The sequence below is a fragment of the Micromys minutus genome (assembly GCF_963924665.1).
Source record: "Micromys minutus genome assembly, chromosome: 1".
NCBI lineage: Eukaryota > Metazoa > Chordata > Mammalia > Rodentia > Muridae > Micromys > Micromys minutus.
This window is the reverse complement of record NC_137969.1, coordinates 200194402-200213447: the sequence shown is the minus strand read 5'-3', so window position 1 is coordinate 200213447 and position 19046 is coordinate 200194402. Positions and strand designations below refer to the sequence as shown.

General features: G+C 41.3%; 1 protein-coding gene across 2 annotated transcripts in view; it reads left to right on the top strand.

Annotated features, from left to right (window-relative positions):
* LOC308431534 (bromodomain adjacent to zinc finger domain protein 1A) overlaps nt 1–14181 on the top strand; it is a 67918-nt gene extending 53737 nt beyond the window's left edge. For both annotated transcript variants that reach the window (XM_080931057.1, XM_080931058.1), the window contains 6 exons: nt 6268–6515; nt 6599–6825; nt 9074–9543; nt 11896–12038; nt 12772–12859; nt 13328–14181. In XM_080931057.1, the coding sequence (XP_080787183.1) occupies nt 6268–6515; nt 6599–6825; nt 9074–9543; nt 11896–12038; nt 12772–12859; nt 13328–13524 (1373 nt within the window). In that variant the 3' untranslated portion in view covers nt 13525–14181. The remainder of the gene's footprint in view (nt 1–6267; nt 6516–6598; nt 6826–9073; nt 9544–11895; nt 12039–12771; nt 12860–13327) is intronic.
* Nucleotides 14182–19046: the final 4865 nt, after the last annotated feature.

Here is a 19046-nt window from a genome sequence, read left to right as displayed (position 1 = left end):
TTATTATAACTTAAATAAGTCATATCACATGGAAGGCAACAGTCATAGGCCTTTGTCTTATCACCTTTCTAATGGTTTCTTTTGTGTGCTGGGGTTTGGTCCTGAGGATGGAATCTAGGGTCTCGACTCATGCTAGGTGAACAGCATTGAGCTGTAGCCCCGGCTCCCCTCCTGCTCCGAGTTCTAAGACAGAGTCTCACTAAGTTGCCCAGGATGACCTGAACTCCTCTGTATCCCAGACAGGCCTAGAACTCAGTATCCTCCTCTCAGCTGTTACAGGTCTGTACCCCCAGGCCAAAGGTTCCTCCAATTCCTTTCAATTGCCCTATCCAAAAAAAAAAAGTATAGATGCTACCCCAGTGTGTCCAGATCACTTCCAAGATAAGGAGATGGACTCTCACTGATGAACTATTTGCTGTTAAAATTGATTGAGAAAAAGCCTTAAGCTATGTACCTAACCCACCAGGCTACAGTGAGTTGTTCAATCCAGGTAATGCTGATGTCCCTAGTTAAATGGATCACAAAACCAAAACAGAAGTCATGAGCCTGGGGAAGAGAGACATGTATGTGAGGGGATGGGGTAGTGGGGATAGAAGGAAGTTAGAGGAGGTCTGGAGGAAGGCTGAGGACACAGCTTGATGGTAGAGTACTTGCTTATCTATCCTATGTGCTCTGAACTTATGGGCCCTTCTGGTGGGTGCTTAGAAGTTTAGATCACTGAGAGGAATGCAGACCGTGGAGCCGTGGAAGGTTTCAGAGGGAAGCGGGTTCTCTTGACACTGAGATAGGGGTTGTTTGTGACATCTGGACTAAAGGTCTGTGTGCTGATCAACTGAGAAGAAGAATCAAGTGATAATAATGTAATGAGACCAACACCACTGAATAAAAATGTGTGATCCTTGCTTGGGACGATAGGCAAGAATTTTCTCAGGGTCAACACTCAGAGGCTGCTGTGTTCAGAGAGTGTAAGGCAATATCTCAAGCTGGCAGCAGAACTTGGATGTGTGTAAAAGGCTCATGTGGCACTGGTTGAAGACTTGGAAAAAGATTGAGGGAGTCATGGGGAGTGGCTAAAGCATAGCATCCTGGGGAGGGGCCAGGAGAGATCATTGTTAAAGGTTCAGCTCAGGTGCAGTGAAGACCCCAGATATTGGAGGTGCCAGGGCCATGGAAGGTCCATCAAGAATAACAGTGGGTGGGTTTCTCTTCTTGTATGGAAGGGGAAGAGAACAGAACATCCCAGTCTAGCCCAGAGATTCCCACCCTTGCCTCAAGTTGTCAGGCCATTGTATCCCATAAAAGGTTTGTCACTCCCTGAACTATCTAAGAAGGATTTAAGAGAAATCTGCTTAAGTCTAGCCTTGAGAACCTGCTTTCTTAAAAAAAAGAAAGAAAGAAAAGAAAAGAAAAAAAGAAAAGAAAAGTTGCTTCTAAGTTCAAAGGGAATGAGATCTAGTTGTTTTGTTAGCCTGTGTTTCCATCTGTATATTTTAGTAAAGCTTTGAGCCAGGAAAAAACGGTGGGAGTTGTCTCTTGGATTATGGGCTATTTACATATCGTCATTCTGAGAGATAAAAGAAATTGGTTTAATTTGGGATCTGAACTGAAGCTCAAAGGTGGTAGAGCATGTGGCTCAGAAGGAGCTAGAGGCTTTGGAATCAAAGCCAGCATGGTTTGAGATGCCTGCAAGGCATGTGGAAGAGAAAACTTTAACCGAGGAAATTAAGCAGCCTCAAACGTTTGTGTATTTGTTTTTGTTTCTAGGGACAGGGTTTCTCTGTATAGCAAGTTCACAGGGCATAGTGGCACTCATCTGCGCTCACAGCTGTTACTGTGTCCTGCATGGCCTGTGTCCTAGGACCCACATGTAGATACATACAGGGAAGCTGGTATTAAGGCTGGTAAGCTGCCTCTGATGAGAGCACCTACCACCGCCGCAATCGGGAACCTTATCCTGCTTTTTAGGTTCAGAACGGGGAGTGTGAGTGGGGGGCTGTTAGTCTCAGTAGGGGGATCTCTGTAGGCCAGCAGCCTCAGGCTGGAAACATGGAGTGCTCTGCCACCAGGTAAGACTCTGCCACTCCTGTGGGACTGAGACATTGGAGTCTTTGGTGAGGCCATGCTCATGCCAACAACACACATTCACTCAAGGCTTCCTCCTTTCCTACAGCTATTGTGGAGGCTGAGGCAGGAGGATCACAAAATCAAAACCAGTCTGCGTTCTCAGAAATATCTGAGGTTTAGGTAGTGATTCCAGAAATAGGGTCTTGCTGTGTATTCTGAGTTGGAGTTGAATTTACAACACTTTTGCTGCAGCCACGCAAGTGTTGCTAGGATTACAGGCATGTCCTGCACACCAGTCCTCAGAACCCACAAAGGTAGAAGGAGAAAACCAGCTTCTAAAGGTTGTCCTTTGGCCATTACAGGTACTGTGTGGCACATGCACGTACATACGTATCTCTCTCTCTCCTCTCCCTTCCCCCTCCCTCTCTCTCTCTCTTTCTATAGATAGATAGATAGATAGATAGATAGATAGATAGATAGATAGATAGATCTTACATACTTAAAGTAGAGGCCAGACACAAAGCAGGTAGAGACAAGTGGATCTCTGTGAGTTTAGGCCAGCCTGGTTTACATAGTGAGTTCTAGGCCAGCAAGGGCTGTGTATTAGACCCTGTCTCAGAGGTCACTATAGCTCCATGAGAGTGCTTACCTAGTATGTGTGAGGCTTTGGGTTCAATCCTTAGTACACAAAGGGAAAGAGGAAGAGTGCAGCCTTTTGATTATAGTTCATTGCACTGATAAAATGAGCTTATGGTTGTTTTATTAATTCGGGAAGAAGAATCATATTTAGTTAATTATCTTAGATGAGGTGGTGTGAGAAGTATTTGTTTGGGTGGTAATTTCATCATAATGTCATGCTTATGGTTAAATCCTTAAGCTATAATAGGAGTTCTCAACTAACTTTGTCAATTTGAAATTAGGTAACACAGAAATTAATAAAGATCAAAGGGAAGCTAGAAAAAAAAAGAACAAGAAAAAAAGAGAGGACGATCAATCTAGTGTGAGAGATGGTAAATTTTTAACTTCTTACAGATATGTGCGTTTTGTCTTTTAAGAGCTGTTTGACCTCTGTATTACGAATACTAATGTGCATATTTAGTTTTGAAAGCAAATCTTGAACGTAATGTTTTGGAAAGGAATGGGTTTGGAGACAAGTTTACAAAAAAAAAAAAACTATCATCTTACTAATGGTTGCCTGCTTCATTCATTTTACACTTTAAATAATCAAAATTCTTTTATTATTTCATTACATTTATTTATTTGTGAATATGCCTGTGCATGCACACGCATGCTGTGGTACATGGGTAGAAGTCAGAGGACAACTGGTCTCAGATGGAAGTTTGGTATCAAGCTAGGCAGCAAGTGCCTTTGTCTACTGATCTTACCGGCCCCTTAATCTCTGACGTGTGCAGGTCCCAAGATACACAAAGGGAGCTCACTTGTGTGATCATAAGGTGTTCTCAGCATCTTACTAACATCAGGACAACTAGAAAATCTTGGTATATATTTTATGTTAATCATTCTATTCAGCAATTTCTTGAGGAATCTATCCAGACTAGCAAATGGAAGATAAAAGAAGTGAGACATTCTGCCCTTGATACTCATGTAACCTAGAGAGCAAGCAAGCAATAATGGGTTTGTTGTAGCTTGTTTCTGCTGGTGAAGGAAGCTAAGCTTGGTGTGTTTGTGTGCATCTGTGCTCTAGCCCTTAGGAAGTAAGGCCATCCATTCTAAGAACTGAAGCGAGATGGAGAGGGGCACCCTGAGCCACAAAGGGCAAAGGAAGGAAGAGCCTTGAGGAAGAGCATAGGACAGTGATGTTAAGCTGGCATAACATGTCAGTCTTGCTATACAGCCATGGATGTCAGGGAACTGAGCCTCCTTCCACTTCCACTCCCAAGAGCTGGGACTGGACCCACATGACACCGAATCGGTGTACAGCCTGTTATCCCAGCATGTAGGAGACTGTGTTGATAGGATCATAAGTTTGAAGCTAGCCTGAACTATTATCTTTAAAAAGAAAAAAAGTTCTCCAACCCATGAACTAATAAAACCATTCACACTGTTTTCCAAAACTATACAAGCCTATTGGCTTTTCATTCACTCTAACTTCTTGGCCATTCTCCAGCCTTTTTTTTTTTTTTTTTTTTGCCATTTTTTTTACCAATAAAGATGGGTGCAGATTTGTCCAGAAAGATGTCTTCATGATCTTTTAACTAGTAGTGCTTGTTGGTACTTCCTTGGGGATACTGTTTATGCCAGAGCTTTCCTTTCCATAAAACCTTTAATGAAATCAAGTCAGAAGCACAGGGTGACAAAGATGTAGATTACACACCCTGAAAGTAGAGAGGAGCTGCCATCGGAATTCAGCTAGGTCCTATGCTGTCTACAAAAGGTACTTTGGGGTGTGGGCTTGTTCAGGGGTAGAGTAGTTCTCACAGAGTCCTGGAAATCATCTGAGCAACACCAGAGACTTGGAAAGATGAAGGTGGGAATGCTGTCTGCTCGCATTCTACATACTGTTGTCCTGAATACCAGCTTCATTTTCTCAAGTTTTCAAGTCATTTGATTCACTGGCTGTGGTGCTGCATGTCCTTACACAGCTGAAGCAGATGGATCATTGAGTTTGAGGCCAGCCTGGGCTACAGAGCAGTTCTAGGACAGCCAGGGCTACATGGAGAACACCCTGTCTTAGGGACGAGGGGGGGTGGAGTGGGGAGGGGAGAGCTGTGGTTTTTATTGGTTTTGCTATTCAGGGATCAAATCCAAGACATGATGCCTGGTGGGCCCATGTTCTACCACTGAGCTGTACACTCACCAGAGTTCTGAAACTTCCTGACCTATGTTTTCTCTAAGATTTATTTATTATATGTAAGTACACTGTTGCTGTCTTCAGACACATCAGAAAATCAGATATACCAGAAGAGGGCAAGAGGGCATCAAATCTTATTAAAGAAAAATTAGAATTTGAGTGGGAATGGTTCTGAGAAAGGAATACCTGATTTGAACTCTTAAATAAGCATATTAAACATAGTTTTCCACTATATATATATATATATATATATATATATATATATATATATAGTTTTGCTATCTTAGTTCTTTAATATCTGATTCTGCTAGTTCTCAGTGTTTTGGTTTAGTGGTGTATGGATGTGGATATGTATAGGAAGGAGTGTGCTACTAGGGATGGAAAACCAGGACTTCAATGCATGAAAGCACTGTACTTCCGAGCCATTCAGTTCAAACCTTTCTTGGGGTTGTTTTTTCTGTTTTGTTTTATTTGTCCTAATCAAGCATGGCAGATCGTGGGATGGTGGTCAGAGGACACTCTCCAGAGTTGGTTCTTTCTTCACACCGTCAGACATGCAGAGCAACCACATTTACTGGCTGAGCTGTGGTTTTCTTTTTTGTTGTTGTTGTTTGGTTTGGTTTACTAGTTTAGGATGGGGGACATGTTTTTGGTTGTTTTGAGGTTGGGCGGTGGCCCAGGATGGCCTTTAACTATGTTTCCCAGGGTGCCCTCTGGGTGACCCTCTTGTCTTGAATGCTGGGATAATAACTGTTACTGTGGTAAACTTCCCAGATTATACTACATAGTGATGTTTAGTATACTCACCCTCAGGAACACTGAGTCAACACCTTTACCTATGTCAGAAGATGTACTAGCATACTGTGTGTATGATTTTGAAATTAGAGAATAGTCAATTATCTTCTGGCAATGGGGAAGTAACATACTTGATTCATACTTGATTTAAATTAGACCAAGATTTGATACAAAGGCTAGATTGGGAACACATTGCCTAAGTTCTTTTAACTATTAAAACCTGAAGCCTTCAAAGTATGGATTTAAGTAATTTCTTATGTCATTTTTTTTTAGAAACATGGCTCAGCAGATATGTTTTCTAGTGTAACATTAGGTATGGGCAGCTTTCGGGTGAGACGGCTTTCACTCTGTTGCAGCCCAGAATGACCTGGAACTTACTGCATAGTACAGCCTGTCAAAACCACAGAAATGCTCTGCCTTAGCCTCCCAAGTGCTGGGATTACATAGAACTTTAGTTTTCAATATTAAGCATAGTCTTTTTTGATAAACAGTAGAAGAAACATGAAATCAAAGCTATTTTAAAAACCAAGAAAATAATCATAGTAGACATTTATCTTTGCCCAGGAACTTCAATCACTTTCCCCTCTCATTTTAAGATGGCAGTGACAGCGGGCGTTCTTATAAAACTGTCCTGGACCGTTGGAGAGAGTCTCTCCTCTCCTCTGCTAGTCTATCCCAAGTCTTTCTGCATTTATCAACCTTGGATCGTAGTGTGATGTGGTCTAAGTCCATACTGAATGCGCGTTGCAAGATCTGTCGGAAAAAGGGAGATGCTGAAAACATGGTGCTCTGCGACGGCTGTGACCGAGGGCATCACACCTACTGCGTCCGACCAAAGCTCAAGGTATTTTATCTTTGCCTGTTGAGTACATTGAAATTGAGATTTTTTTTGACAGTAGATAATGATCATTTTTGTGATTTGTTCAGACTGTTCCTGATGGAGATTGGTTTTGTCCAGAATGTCGACCAAAGCAACGTTCTAGAAGACTTTCCTCTAGACAGAGACCATCCTTGGAAAGTGATGAAGAAATGGAAGAGGGTATGGAAGGAGATGATGATGAAGTTGGTGACGATGATGAAGAGGGTCACAGTGAGGAGGAAGAATATGAGGTAGAGCAAGATGAGGAGGACTCTGACGAAGAGGAGGCGCTCAGGTGAGTGAGGGCAGTTTGCAGTGTGAGGAAGGCCTTTTCTCACCTGTGACTCTTCATAAATGACTGTTGTGAAACTAACACGCTGGGAATGCCTGTGCTTCTTACACATTACAGATATTTCAGAATATTTCCGATCTAAGCTGTCCACGTGGTTGCATTATGTGCTCTTGCCCCATTGCCCCTAAAATTAACAATTCTTCTATGACATATCAAGCCTGCTGTCACTCAGGCCTTGTGCATAGGTTTGAAGGCTGGATGTCCCTGCTGTGGTAGCACTTGGGTAGTCTCCCCTTATTTAATCTTTATTATTCCCTCCTTGAAACAGTTTCACACTATAGCTCAGGCTAGCCTCAAACTTGAAGTGATCTTGCCTTTAACCCCATGTCTTAATCCAAGTTTCTATTCCTGCCCAAAACATGACCAAGAAGCAAGTAGGGGAGGAAAGGGTTTATTCAGCTTATACTTCCACATCGATGTTCCTCACCAAAGGAAGTCAGGACTGGAACCCAAGCAGGTCAGGAAGCAGGAGCTGATGCAAAGGCCATGGGGGGATGTCACTTACTGGCTTGCTTCCCCTGACTTGCTCAGCCTGCTTTCTTATAGAACCCAGGTCTACCAGCCCAGGGATGGCACCACCCACAATGGGCTGGACCCTCCCCCATTGATCACTAGTTGAGAAAACGCCTTACAGCTGGATCTCATGGAGGCATTTCCTCAAGGGAGGCTCCTTTCTCTGTGATAACTCCAGCTTGTGTCAAGTTGACACAAAACCAGCCAGTACAGTTGAGCCTTTCTATCAGGACTAAAATAAGAAAAATACATATTTATTAGATACATTTCTATCCACTAGTTCTCCACCAGTGGATGGTTAAACTACAGTAGGGACATCATATTGTAATCTTTCTTTATTCTCATCTTAAACATCTGTACCCAATGTCATAAAACCAAGAAACCAAGTATGGCAAGAGTGACCAAAAACTGTCCAATACAAAAATAGAGCCACCCCTCTTTTGTTGAGATTAAGTTTTTTTCCTTTACTTGAGGATTTTATATTGCACATGGGTTTTCGTCAAACCCCCTTCCTGTTCCATCCTACAATTCCTCTCCTGTCTATTCACCATTTTTCTTTCCAGTTTTATACTGTTGTTTTGAGGAGTTGTTTGTTTATAAGAATATGGTCTGGGGCTGGAGAGATGGCTTAGCAGTTTAAGAGCACTGGCTGCTATTCCAGAGGACCCAGGTTCAATTCCCAGCACCTACATGACAGCTCATAAGTACCTATAACTCTGATTTCAGGGGATCTGACACCTTCACATAGACATACATGCAGCCTAAATATGAATGCACATAAAATAAAAATAATTTTTTTAAAAAATTGAGTTCCAGTTACCAGAGGCCATCTACACCATTTGAGGCTTTTGAGGGCATCATTCTATTAAATGTGACAAAAGAATAACCTTGGGACCTGGAAAGACTGCAGGAGCATGAGGACCCAAGGTTGCATTCCCAACTCCCACACAAGAGCTGGGTGTGCCAGCATACCTAACCCAGCCCTGGGATCTGGGGCTGTGGAGAAAGGCAGGTCCCAAGAGTTCTGGCTAGCTGGTCTAGCCAGTTGCAGCTTTAGTGTGGAAAGCAATAGAAGACAGCCCGCATTGGCCCATGTAGGATTAGCACATACACACACACACCAATCAAATCAATTGGTCAATAGAAAATTATGAAAGTTCCAAGTTAAATAGAGTATGTAGAGGGTAAGCTACATCTAGTTTTGTGTTTTCAGTATCAGAAAGTAGTAAAGAGGTTCTTGTTCTTCATGAACCATAAGTTTGAGACCTACTTCATGTTAGCCACTGGCTAATTACAGCCGTCTTTGTCAGTGGTGATGGCACAGGGGAAAGCCCAGTGCAAGGTTAGTCCCATTTAGTTTACTGTGTTTTTAGGGATTATTGGCTCAGTCTTTTTATAGTTCTCCACAATTTAGGTCTTGATTTTCATGATGATATCCTAATCACCTCGAAAATAAATGTTCTCTCTTATTTGAGAGAAATACATGAGAACTTGTCTCTAAACATAAAGGGTATGATAATATATACCTGTGTGTGTGTGTGTGTGTGTGTGTGTGTGTGTGATATAAACTTTTAGCATAAGTTAATATGCAAATAAATGTATATACAACTCACTAAGTACAAATAACCATGTTCTTCATTGTCTGTACAATTATTGTACTTTTTAACAATATTTATAGCCCACCAAAACGAGGAAGACCCCAAGTTAGACTGCCAATTAAAACAAGAGGGAGATTTGGCCCTCCTTTCTCAAGTCGCAGCCAACGACGACAAGACCCTGGAAGATATCCTTCAAGGAGTCAGCAGAGCACGCCCAAAACCACTGCTTCTAAAACTGCTGGCAGGAACCTAAGGAAAACCAGATCTGCTCCTCCCACAGAAACTCGATCTCTAAGAATTGGCAATCGGTCCACTCGCCGCAGTCCCAATGCCCTGCAAACAGATGTGTTTGTGGAACTGCTTAGTCCTCGTGGAAAACGAAGAGTAAGGAAGAGTGCTGAAAATACTCCAGAACACAGTCCCAGCTTCACTAACTTCAGGGTCAGCACCTCAAGATCAAGCGGACAGTTGATACCTTTAAATACTACTGAAAGACTTTCTTTCCAGGATAGTGAGTCTAAGAGGCGAGGCAGGAAAAGACAATCTACAGGTATGACATCTGATTCATATTCTTCCTTACCTTTTTAAGCTGTTCCTATGATGCACACAGTCTCATCTGAAGCATACCTTAATAAAGAGGCGGCTATTGCTAAATAAAGGCAAAGTAGATCAGTGGTCTCTACTGGCACAGGGCAATGTACTAAATTTGAAAACACTATGCCTGTATTCATGTGGAGGCCAGAGGAAGCCACCACACCTAGCCTTTTACATGACTGCTTGGGACCAAACTGAAATCTTCATTTGAAAGCACAGCAGGTACTTTACCAAGGAGCCACCTTCTTAGCCCTTAATATATCAGAAAACAACTTTATACAGATGCCTGCTCAAGGTCACAGGATCTTAGGTATCCTGGAACTGAAATTATTTGCACTTGTGAGCCACCTGACAGGTGCTAGGAGCTAAGCCCAGGTCCTCTGAATGCTGTAAGAGCTCAGGTCCTTATTCCATTGTTGTGGAGAAATTTAGTCAGTATTTGAATACTCAGTAAAGCAAACACATTTCAGAGCTACGGTTATATCCTAGTGGTGAAGTGCTTGTGCACATTCTCCCACTTCGTCCTTCCTCAGAACACACATAATCATCACTAGACATGAACAGTACATTGTTTGCAAGATTACCCTCTGTACCTTTAATCCCAGCACTCAGGAGGCAGAGGCAGAAGGACCCCTAATTTGGAGGCCTGCCTGGTCAACAGAGTGAGCTCCTAGACAGCCAGGACCACCTAGCAAGACCCTGTCTCAAACAGCAACAAAAAAAGATAACCCTCTGAAATACCAGACTGGATTGAGGCAGTATTTTTCATGAAATTTTGTTTATAGTGATCTTTACATAATCATAAATATGGAAATACCCTGGTGTGATTTTAACCCAGCAAGCATGAGACAGAGTTAGGAGGATCTCTACTCTGTTAGTTTAAGGACAGCCTCTTCTACATATGAAGTTCCAAGCCAGCCAAAGATACATAGTGAGATCCTGTATGCAAAATAACAAACAAAAAACCTATATGAATTAAATTCATAAATGTTTGTGTCAGCCTAGCACAGGGACACACTAGTCCTGTATTATTTCAATTTCTGTGTATGCACTGCTAGAGAGACATGTATTTTAGTGGTGGGGGGGATTGATATTTTGGTTCGTTTTTTGTTTTTCTTTTAGGGGGTTGGTATTTTTGTTTGTTTTAAAGATTCATTTATATGAGTATGCTGTACACCAGAAGAGAAGGCATCAGATCCCATTGCAGATGATTGTGAGCCAAGAACTCAGGACCTCTGGAAGAGCAGTCAGTGCTCTTAACCACTGGGCCATCTCTCCAGCCCATGTTTTGTTTTTTTGAGACAGGGTTTGTCTATGTAGCCATAGGTGTCCCAGAACTCAAATGTAAGCCAGGCTGGCCTCCAAGTAACAGAGATCTACCTGCCTGTGCCAAGTGCTGGGATTAAAGTGTGAGCCACCACACCTGGCTCTATTTCAATGCTTTTATTTTTTAAAATTCTGCAGAAAGGGGGCTGGTGAGATGGCACAGTAGGTAAAAGTGCTTGCCTACAACCTGACACCTGAGTTCAGTCTCTGAGACCTACATGTGAGAAAATTGATGCGCACACACACACACTGAATGTAAATAAAAGTAAATACTTTTTAAAAGTTTGTAATTTTTCTGGTTGCTCTCAAAACTTAACCTGAAATGAGAGGAATGTGTGGATTTACACAAGGTACTTAAACACCTGAATTCATATATGAACCGTATTATACCCTAGATTTTACTGAACCACTTAAGGCTTGTTTGTTTTTGTTTTTATAGCCCTAGCTGTCCTGGAAGTCCCAGAAATTCACTTGTGTTTACCTCCTGAGTGCCAAGATTAAATGTGTCCCCTCCCCCTGTCATGATTTGCCTTCTTCAAAATGTTTTAAGAACTATTACAGAATTGCTTAGTTTGATTTGTTTGTTTAGTTTGAAAGTATCTTTAGTAAACCCAAAAACCTTTTTGGAAATGTTTAAATCAAAGTATTTGGCCCAGATTTCTATGTCTTTCCCAGTGAGTTAGGTGGGCTGAGGAGGTAGCTCTGTCCACAGTGCCTGGAACCCAGCCCCAAGCATTAGCCCAGGAGTTCCGAACCCATGGAAATATGGCACCATATCAGTGAGTCCAAGGTTTGATTTGAAGACCCTGATACCAACATATGTCCACATGAACCTGTACACACACACACACACACACACACACACACACACACAGCCATACACTTGAAAGCAAATATCAGTGTAAAGTGCGGTTTGTGTTTCTGTAACCAGCTTAACTTAGTAGTTTGCTTTAATAATGCCTAAAGTTTGTTGCTTATTCAGAGTCCTCTCCTGTCCCACTGAATCGAAGAAGTTCTGGCCGACAAGGAGGTGTTCATGAACTGTCTGCTTTTGAACAGCTTGTTGTGGAATTGGTACGGCATGATGACAGCTGGCCCTTTTTGAAACTTGTTTCTAAAATCCAGGTACTAATATTCATATCACTAGACTTCATAAAATGTTTATAGTACCCGATTATATTATATGATGTTAGACTTTATGGAAACTTTGGTAGAGGACTAAGCTGCCATGTGGGTGCTGGGATTTGAACCCAGGTCCTTTGGAAAGCAGCCAGTGCTCTTTACCAAGTCATATTAGCTTCAACTTTGAGATCTCCAGAGCAAGAATCTGAGGGATTAATTAATACAGAATAACATGTAGTTATTTAAGAATTACATCTTAAATTTGTGTGTGTGTGTGTGTGTGTGTGTGTGTGTGTGTGGTAAAGGCAGGACAGAATGACCCTCTGGGAGGTGAGAAGCCCAGTCATTGGTGGCAGTCTTAGTAGCAATGCCTCTACCCACCCCTACCCCGGTCATCTGACTGGTTTTCTCTGTAGCTGAAGACAGCCATGAACTCCATCTTTAATTTTTTTATACATGGTTCTTGTCATCAGTTAAACATTGTCACATTTTTACTATAGATGCAATAATGCTCACTAATAAGTATTATTGGCATATATATCAGTTTTTCTTTTCATAATAAATTACATTTATGATGGTAATTAAGCAGGCTTCTACATCATTAAAATGACTCAATATGTGACATATTTTAATGGAATAATAATATTCAGAAGTTGATAATAAGTTGCTTTTTCAGATATAAATTAATTTAACCATATATGTCCAATAATCTATGAAATACTTCATTATTTTACAGGTCCCAGACTACTATGATATCATTAAGAAACCCATCGCTTTAAATATCATTCGAGAAAAAGTAAATAAATGTGAATATAAATTAGCATGTGAGTAACTTACTATTTCCTTTTTAGTGTGTTTAAGAGATGTTGGCATTTTTCTTCTGTCTTCAGTGATTTACATTGGTATAGGTGGCTATTTGGCAGCCTGTAAGGTCCCTCAGGCTAGTACACACTGAGGCAAAGATGGAGTGGGCTAGTTAGAGATATCTATAGATGGTCTTAGTGGGAGAGGTTTTGGGTTTTTTGTTTTGTTTTGTTTTGTTTAATGCAGTGATTAAACAGAGGCCTCCGGGAAAGCTAAACGAAGGCTCTGTGTCTCCAGCCAAGAGTTGTGTAAATACATAACGCATATAAGCCAGGGTTCTCAAACAATTCAAAATAGTTATAGTTGAACAATTTTATGTCAAGTTCTGTTACCTTGCTTCAGTCTCCTTTCTGGCTTCCCTTTGTCAATCAGTTTTCCAGTGTACAAACAAACTTTACCCCTAATCCTGTTTCTCTCTCTCTTTCTAGCTGAGTTTATTGAAGATATTGAGTTAATGTTTTCAAACTGCTTTGAATACAACCCTCGGAACACAAGTGAAGCAAAGGCTGGAACTCGACTTCAAGCATTTTTTCATATTCAAGCTCAAAAGCTTGGACTCCATGTCTCACCCAGTGATGTGGCCCAGGTTAGCTTGCCACTCGCTGCAAAGAAGTCACGGATCTAATTGTGTCCTTATAAAGGCTATATGTGAAGAGAAACATGAGTGGTTCATGAAAATGGAACATTAAATCATGCTCTGAAGCACATATGTCTATAAAGCAATAACAGCTGGTTGACCACATCCGAGTGTGGCCTGCACTATATTCTCAATTTACTGTTAAGCACTCAGGAGAATGTAGGAAAGATTCCCTTTGCTACAGTTTTTGTTCAGTATCTACTAAGTTTAATAGATGTATTGGGTACAGTACTGGTTTACAGAGGCTTTGTATATTTTGAGATCATTCATGTGTTCAGGTATCTTGGAAAAATATTTTTCATCTAGGATGTATTTTGTCATTGAACTTTAGGAGTTTGTGTAAGGAGGTTTTGTCTCCACTGTGAGCCTTCTTTTAGACCACAGCTTAGAGAATGTGTCTAAGACTGTTTCATGAACACATGGTTTCAACACTACACATGAATGAATCCAATTCCCTAGCTCTGTGCTGTAGCCAGTGCCGAATGAATTTATTAACTAGATATTTATTTAGCATTCAAAGTCATTTGTGAATTTGTTTTGTATTTATAAAATTTATACTTGGAAAATGTTCTTTAATTTTTTTTAAACATTTTACTATGTTTTTGTTTTATTTCTCAACCAGTCTTAATGATTTAAAAATAAAAATGTCACCCTAACATTTCTGTTTTACAAACCATAAGTTTCTGTGTACAACTTTTCTAAGTGTGCAAATAAAATGATACATTTTTTCAAGTTTTCTGAATTCTGAAGTTTCTGCAAATTAAAATGAGACTTTTGTCTATTTACATATACAGACCATAAGAACCACACAACAGTATTTCATTTCCGGGCAGAAGCCCTCGGTTCGTGCTCAGATTCTCACTGAGTGGAGAAGCATAGATCCTGAGACTGTGCCTGACTCCAAACATCATTAATGTCAATGATCTTGGTTGTGCAGGCCTATAATCTTAGTATCGATCAAGATATACAAGTTCAGGGCCAGCCTGTGGCAGTTTGAATGGAAACTACCCATGGGCTCTGTATTTGAACACAGTTCCAGTGTTTCTATTTGGGGAGGGGCTTAATAAATGTGACCTTAGCTGGGCAGTGGGGATACCCAGCTTCAATATCAGCATTCCAGAGGCCGAGGCAGGTATAGCTCTTAGTTCAAGGCAAGTGTCATCTGCAGAGTGAGTTCTGGGTGTTGAAGGCTACACAGAGAAACCCTGTCTCAAAAAAAAGGGAAGAGGAGGAGGAAAATAAGATGTGGTCTTGGTGGAGGAAGTGAATCTCTGGTGGGTGAGAGCTGGGCTTTAGTTAAATCTTTGCCTTACTCCCAGTTTGTTCCCCCTGCTTCAGATAACCTCTTTGTAAATTGCTTTGGTCATGGTGTTAATCACAGCAATAGAAAAGTCACTACTGGTACACTGACTTTTTTTGTTGTTGTTGTTTGTTTGATTACTATTGCAAGGAATGATGGATGGGAAAGAAGCCAAAGCATCCTACTACTGTGTTACTGGCCTCTAAATTTCAAAATTGATAGTCTTTGTAGCTAATAACTGTAAAAATACTTTTTTTAATTCACTCAGGTACCTTCAGGAAGATGTGAATACAGTTTTATCGTTGTGGAAAGCATAAGGTTCAATAGAAGGGAAATTGGGTATATGTATTCAGGTCATCAGATAATGTGCTATCTTACTTTTTAGAAAGTTACAAAACAGTGACTGGCATATAGTCATGGTCTGGTGTGTTTCATTTTGTAGTCCGGCCTCTTCAAGCACTAGAGACCAAACTTGGGCTTTACACTCGATAGGCAAGCAGTACTGAGCTCCGTCCCAGACTCCATCTGCCTTGTTAATTGGTTGTTGTAGGGCACAGATGTGTGGCAGTTTTACCTTATGTTCTGGAGCGTATGCTGAAAGTGTGAGTCCTGGGAAGGAGCTGGCTTCTGAGCTGTGATTTGCGGCTTGTGTCCCCTGAGTCCCAGGGTCCTCATTCATGTCTGAGCATATTCAGAAACTCGAGGACAACATAGGGGTGCTTGAGTCTCAGTTTGTCTTACTGTATGTGTGAACACAACTTTCAGCATGGGTGGAGGTCAGAGGACAATGCTAGGAATGGGTTCCAGAGATTGAGTTCAGGATTGCTTGCAAGTGCCCTTACCCTTTGAACCACTCACTGGCCTTTGTTATTTGAGACAAGATCTTACTCTTCAGCTGAGGCTGTCCTGGAATTTACTATGTGTAGCCCAAGTAGGTCTCAAATTCATGGCAATAATCCTACCTCAGCCTCCTGAGTGCCAGGATTGTAGGAGTAAGTCATCAGACCTAGAAGGAATTCTACCTTTTTTAGAGAAAACTGGGAGATATGGTCACTTGCACACCCTGAATACATGGATTTCAGGAAAATGGCAGGCTAGTCAATTTGTTTTAGTAACAGCATGAGGAAGGTTACACTTAACAGGTGTCCTACATTAGCCATCCGTGTTTACCATTCAGGAGAAAGTGTGATAGTAAAGAGCAGAAAACAAAAGCAGAGCTATTTGTACAAGTAATGCACTAGCATGTTAGAGATGCAGGGCCATCAGTATACAAGTAATGTATCAGCATGTTAGATACAGGACCATCTGTATACAGTAATGCACTAGCATGTCAGAGATGCAGGGCCATCAGTATACAAGTAATGTATCAGCATGTTAGATACAGGACCATCTGTATACAGTAATGCACTAGCATGTTAGATGACTGAGTAATTACATCATCATTTTTCTTGGTAACAATTTTGCCTTGGAAGATAACAAATCTTGCTACCAAAAATTGTTTGAGAAGACACTTAAAATATGAATAAGCAAACATCTGTAAATTGAAAAGTTCTAGAGCAATGAGAGAACCCATCAGGGAAGTGTTTGCCTTTACCCAGTGACCTGAGTTTAATCTCTACGCCATCAGAGAACCAACTCCAAAAAGGTAGTTCTCTGACCGGCACAAGTGCATCGTAATCACGGAGTGATTTTAAAAATAAACTTGTGAGGCATGGTCAAGTATGCCCTTAATCCCAGCACTCAGGGTACAGACAGACAGAGTCTGAGAAAAGGCTGATCTACATATCACGTGGAGGCCAGGCAGGTCTACACAGGTGAGATGCTGTCTTAAAAAAAGTAAGATGGTGTATGGACTAGAGAGATGTCTATGCAGTTGAGTTCTAGCAAAAGGACCCAAATGTAGTTCCCAGTACCTGTATCAGGCAGCTCAAACTATACTTCAGCCCCAGGGGATCTAGTGCCCCATTCTGACCTCCAAAGGCACATGGTCCCAGTGTTCATATGCACACAGTCCTCATCTACAAGCACATAAACATGAACGTAAACACGAACATTAAATCTTAAAAAGATTGTCTAGGGGTTTGAGTGAGTGTGTGTGTGCGCTTTGAGTAGAACTTTTGTTGCTTTGTCCTGCTTTGTTTTTCAAGACAGGGTTTCTGTGTGTGTAGGCCTGGATGTCCTCGAACTCAGAGAACAGCAGCCTGACCTTGAACTCAGATTCAGCCTGCCTTTGCCTCTGAGTGCTAGGAGTAAAGGCATGTGCCACTACCCCCTAGCTTTCAATAGGACCTTTAAATGTAGCCCACTGTGATGGTTTGAATAGGAACTGTCCCCATGGGCTCATATATTTGAATGCTTGGCCATTAGAGGGTGTTGCTACAGGGATGAGGACCTGGGCTCTTGTTGGAGGAAGTGTGTCACTGGGCGTGGGCTCTGGGTTTTAAAATGCTCAAGCCAGGCCTAGAGTTTCTTCCTGCTGCCTGCCAACCCAGGTGTAGAACTCTGATAGACTTCTGTGCTTCTGCCTGGGTGCTGTCATACTTCCTGCCTTGATGACTAAATGAACTGCTAAAACTATAAGCCAGCCTTAATTTTTTTTTAAAGCGTTGCTTTAATTGTGGAGTCTCTTCACAGCCATGGAAACCCCAAGATAAATATTTACATTATGATTCATAACAGCAAAATTATATTTAAGTAGTAACAAAAATAAGTTTATAGTCGGGGGTCATCACAACACGAATGACCTGTGTTAAAGGGTCACAGCATTAGAAAGATTGAGAACCAATGATCCAGACAAACCAAACAAAAGATCTGGAAACCCGCTTTGTACAGCAGAAAGTGGGACACTCTTTGCTTCGGGTTTTGAGTTGATAGATTCACTGTGTACAATGTGGCCACAAGTAGTGGAACTGGAAAGAATTTAAGAGTCCACATGTGCTAGGAATTCCAATAGATCAAAAAGAGTCTTCAAAGACTCTTCAAAGCAGAGCTAAAAACATCTGCCACACCAAAAATAAATAAATAAATAAAATAAAAAGAAGCAGCTCTCTGTTCAAGTATGCATGTTACTCTGAAGGAAGAAGGTATTTTAACTTGTTTTTAAAATGCATATTGTCTTGGGGTTTCCATTGCTAAGAAGAGACACCATGACCAAGGCAACTCTTACAAAGGACATTTAATTTGGGCTGGCTCACAGGTTCAGAGGTTCAGTCCTTTATCATCAAGGCAGGAAGCATGCCAGCATCCAGGCAGATTTGGTGTGGAGAAGGAGCTAAGAGTTCTACATCTTGATCTGAAGGCATCCAGGAAGAGACTATCTTCTGCATGCAGAAAAAAATTTTAAAAGTGCCTTCTGCCCTGAATGGAACTTAAGCATAGGACCTCAAAGCCCACCCCTAAAGTGACACACTTCCTCCAACAAGGCCATACCTAATAATGCCTCTTCCATGGGCCAAACATATTCAAACCACCGCACACACACACTTATGAGATGATTCAAATATGTGCACGCATTATGAATACTAAAGTGCATTGCCTCATTTTTTATAATGAAAATGTTTAAGGTCTCCAGAGTTTGTTTTGTTATTTGTCTCAATATGTAGCCCTATCTGGACAGGAACTCACTATGTAGACCAGGATGACCTCAATCTCACAGAAATCCTCCTGCCTCTACATCTCTGGTGCTAGGATTTTAGATGAAAGCCACCACACAGGGCTATTAGAAATTCTTGAGACTATGTTAACATTGTTACTCTAGCTGAAATGATGTGTCCTTTGGTGAAAATCTCTCCCCAAACCTTTTATATTCCCAAAACATTGAGGAGCCATCATTGTTTTTCTGATCTTATAGATGAGCTTTGTTAAAATCCATATCTGAATGAGATAAGAGGTTATCCACCATCTTTCTGTATCTCGCCTATCTTACCTGATGACATCACTCATCACAAATAACAGAATTACCTTTGTATCTAAAAAATATTTTTTATTATATGTACTGACTTGGGGGAGGGGTGGAGGTCAGAGCACAACTGTCAGAGGTTGATTCTCTTTTACCATGTGGGTCGAAGGTGCCAAGCCTGGTAGTGCCTTTACATGCTGAACCATCTTGCTGGCTGGACTTTCCTTTTCTGGAAGACAGAATAGTATTTCATTATGTGTGTGTATATGTGCTTGTGTGTGCACAATGGGAGGAGGGGATGTACACACACGT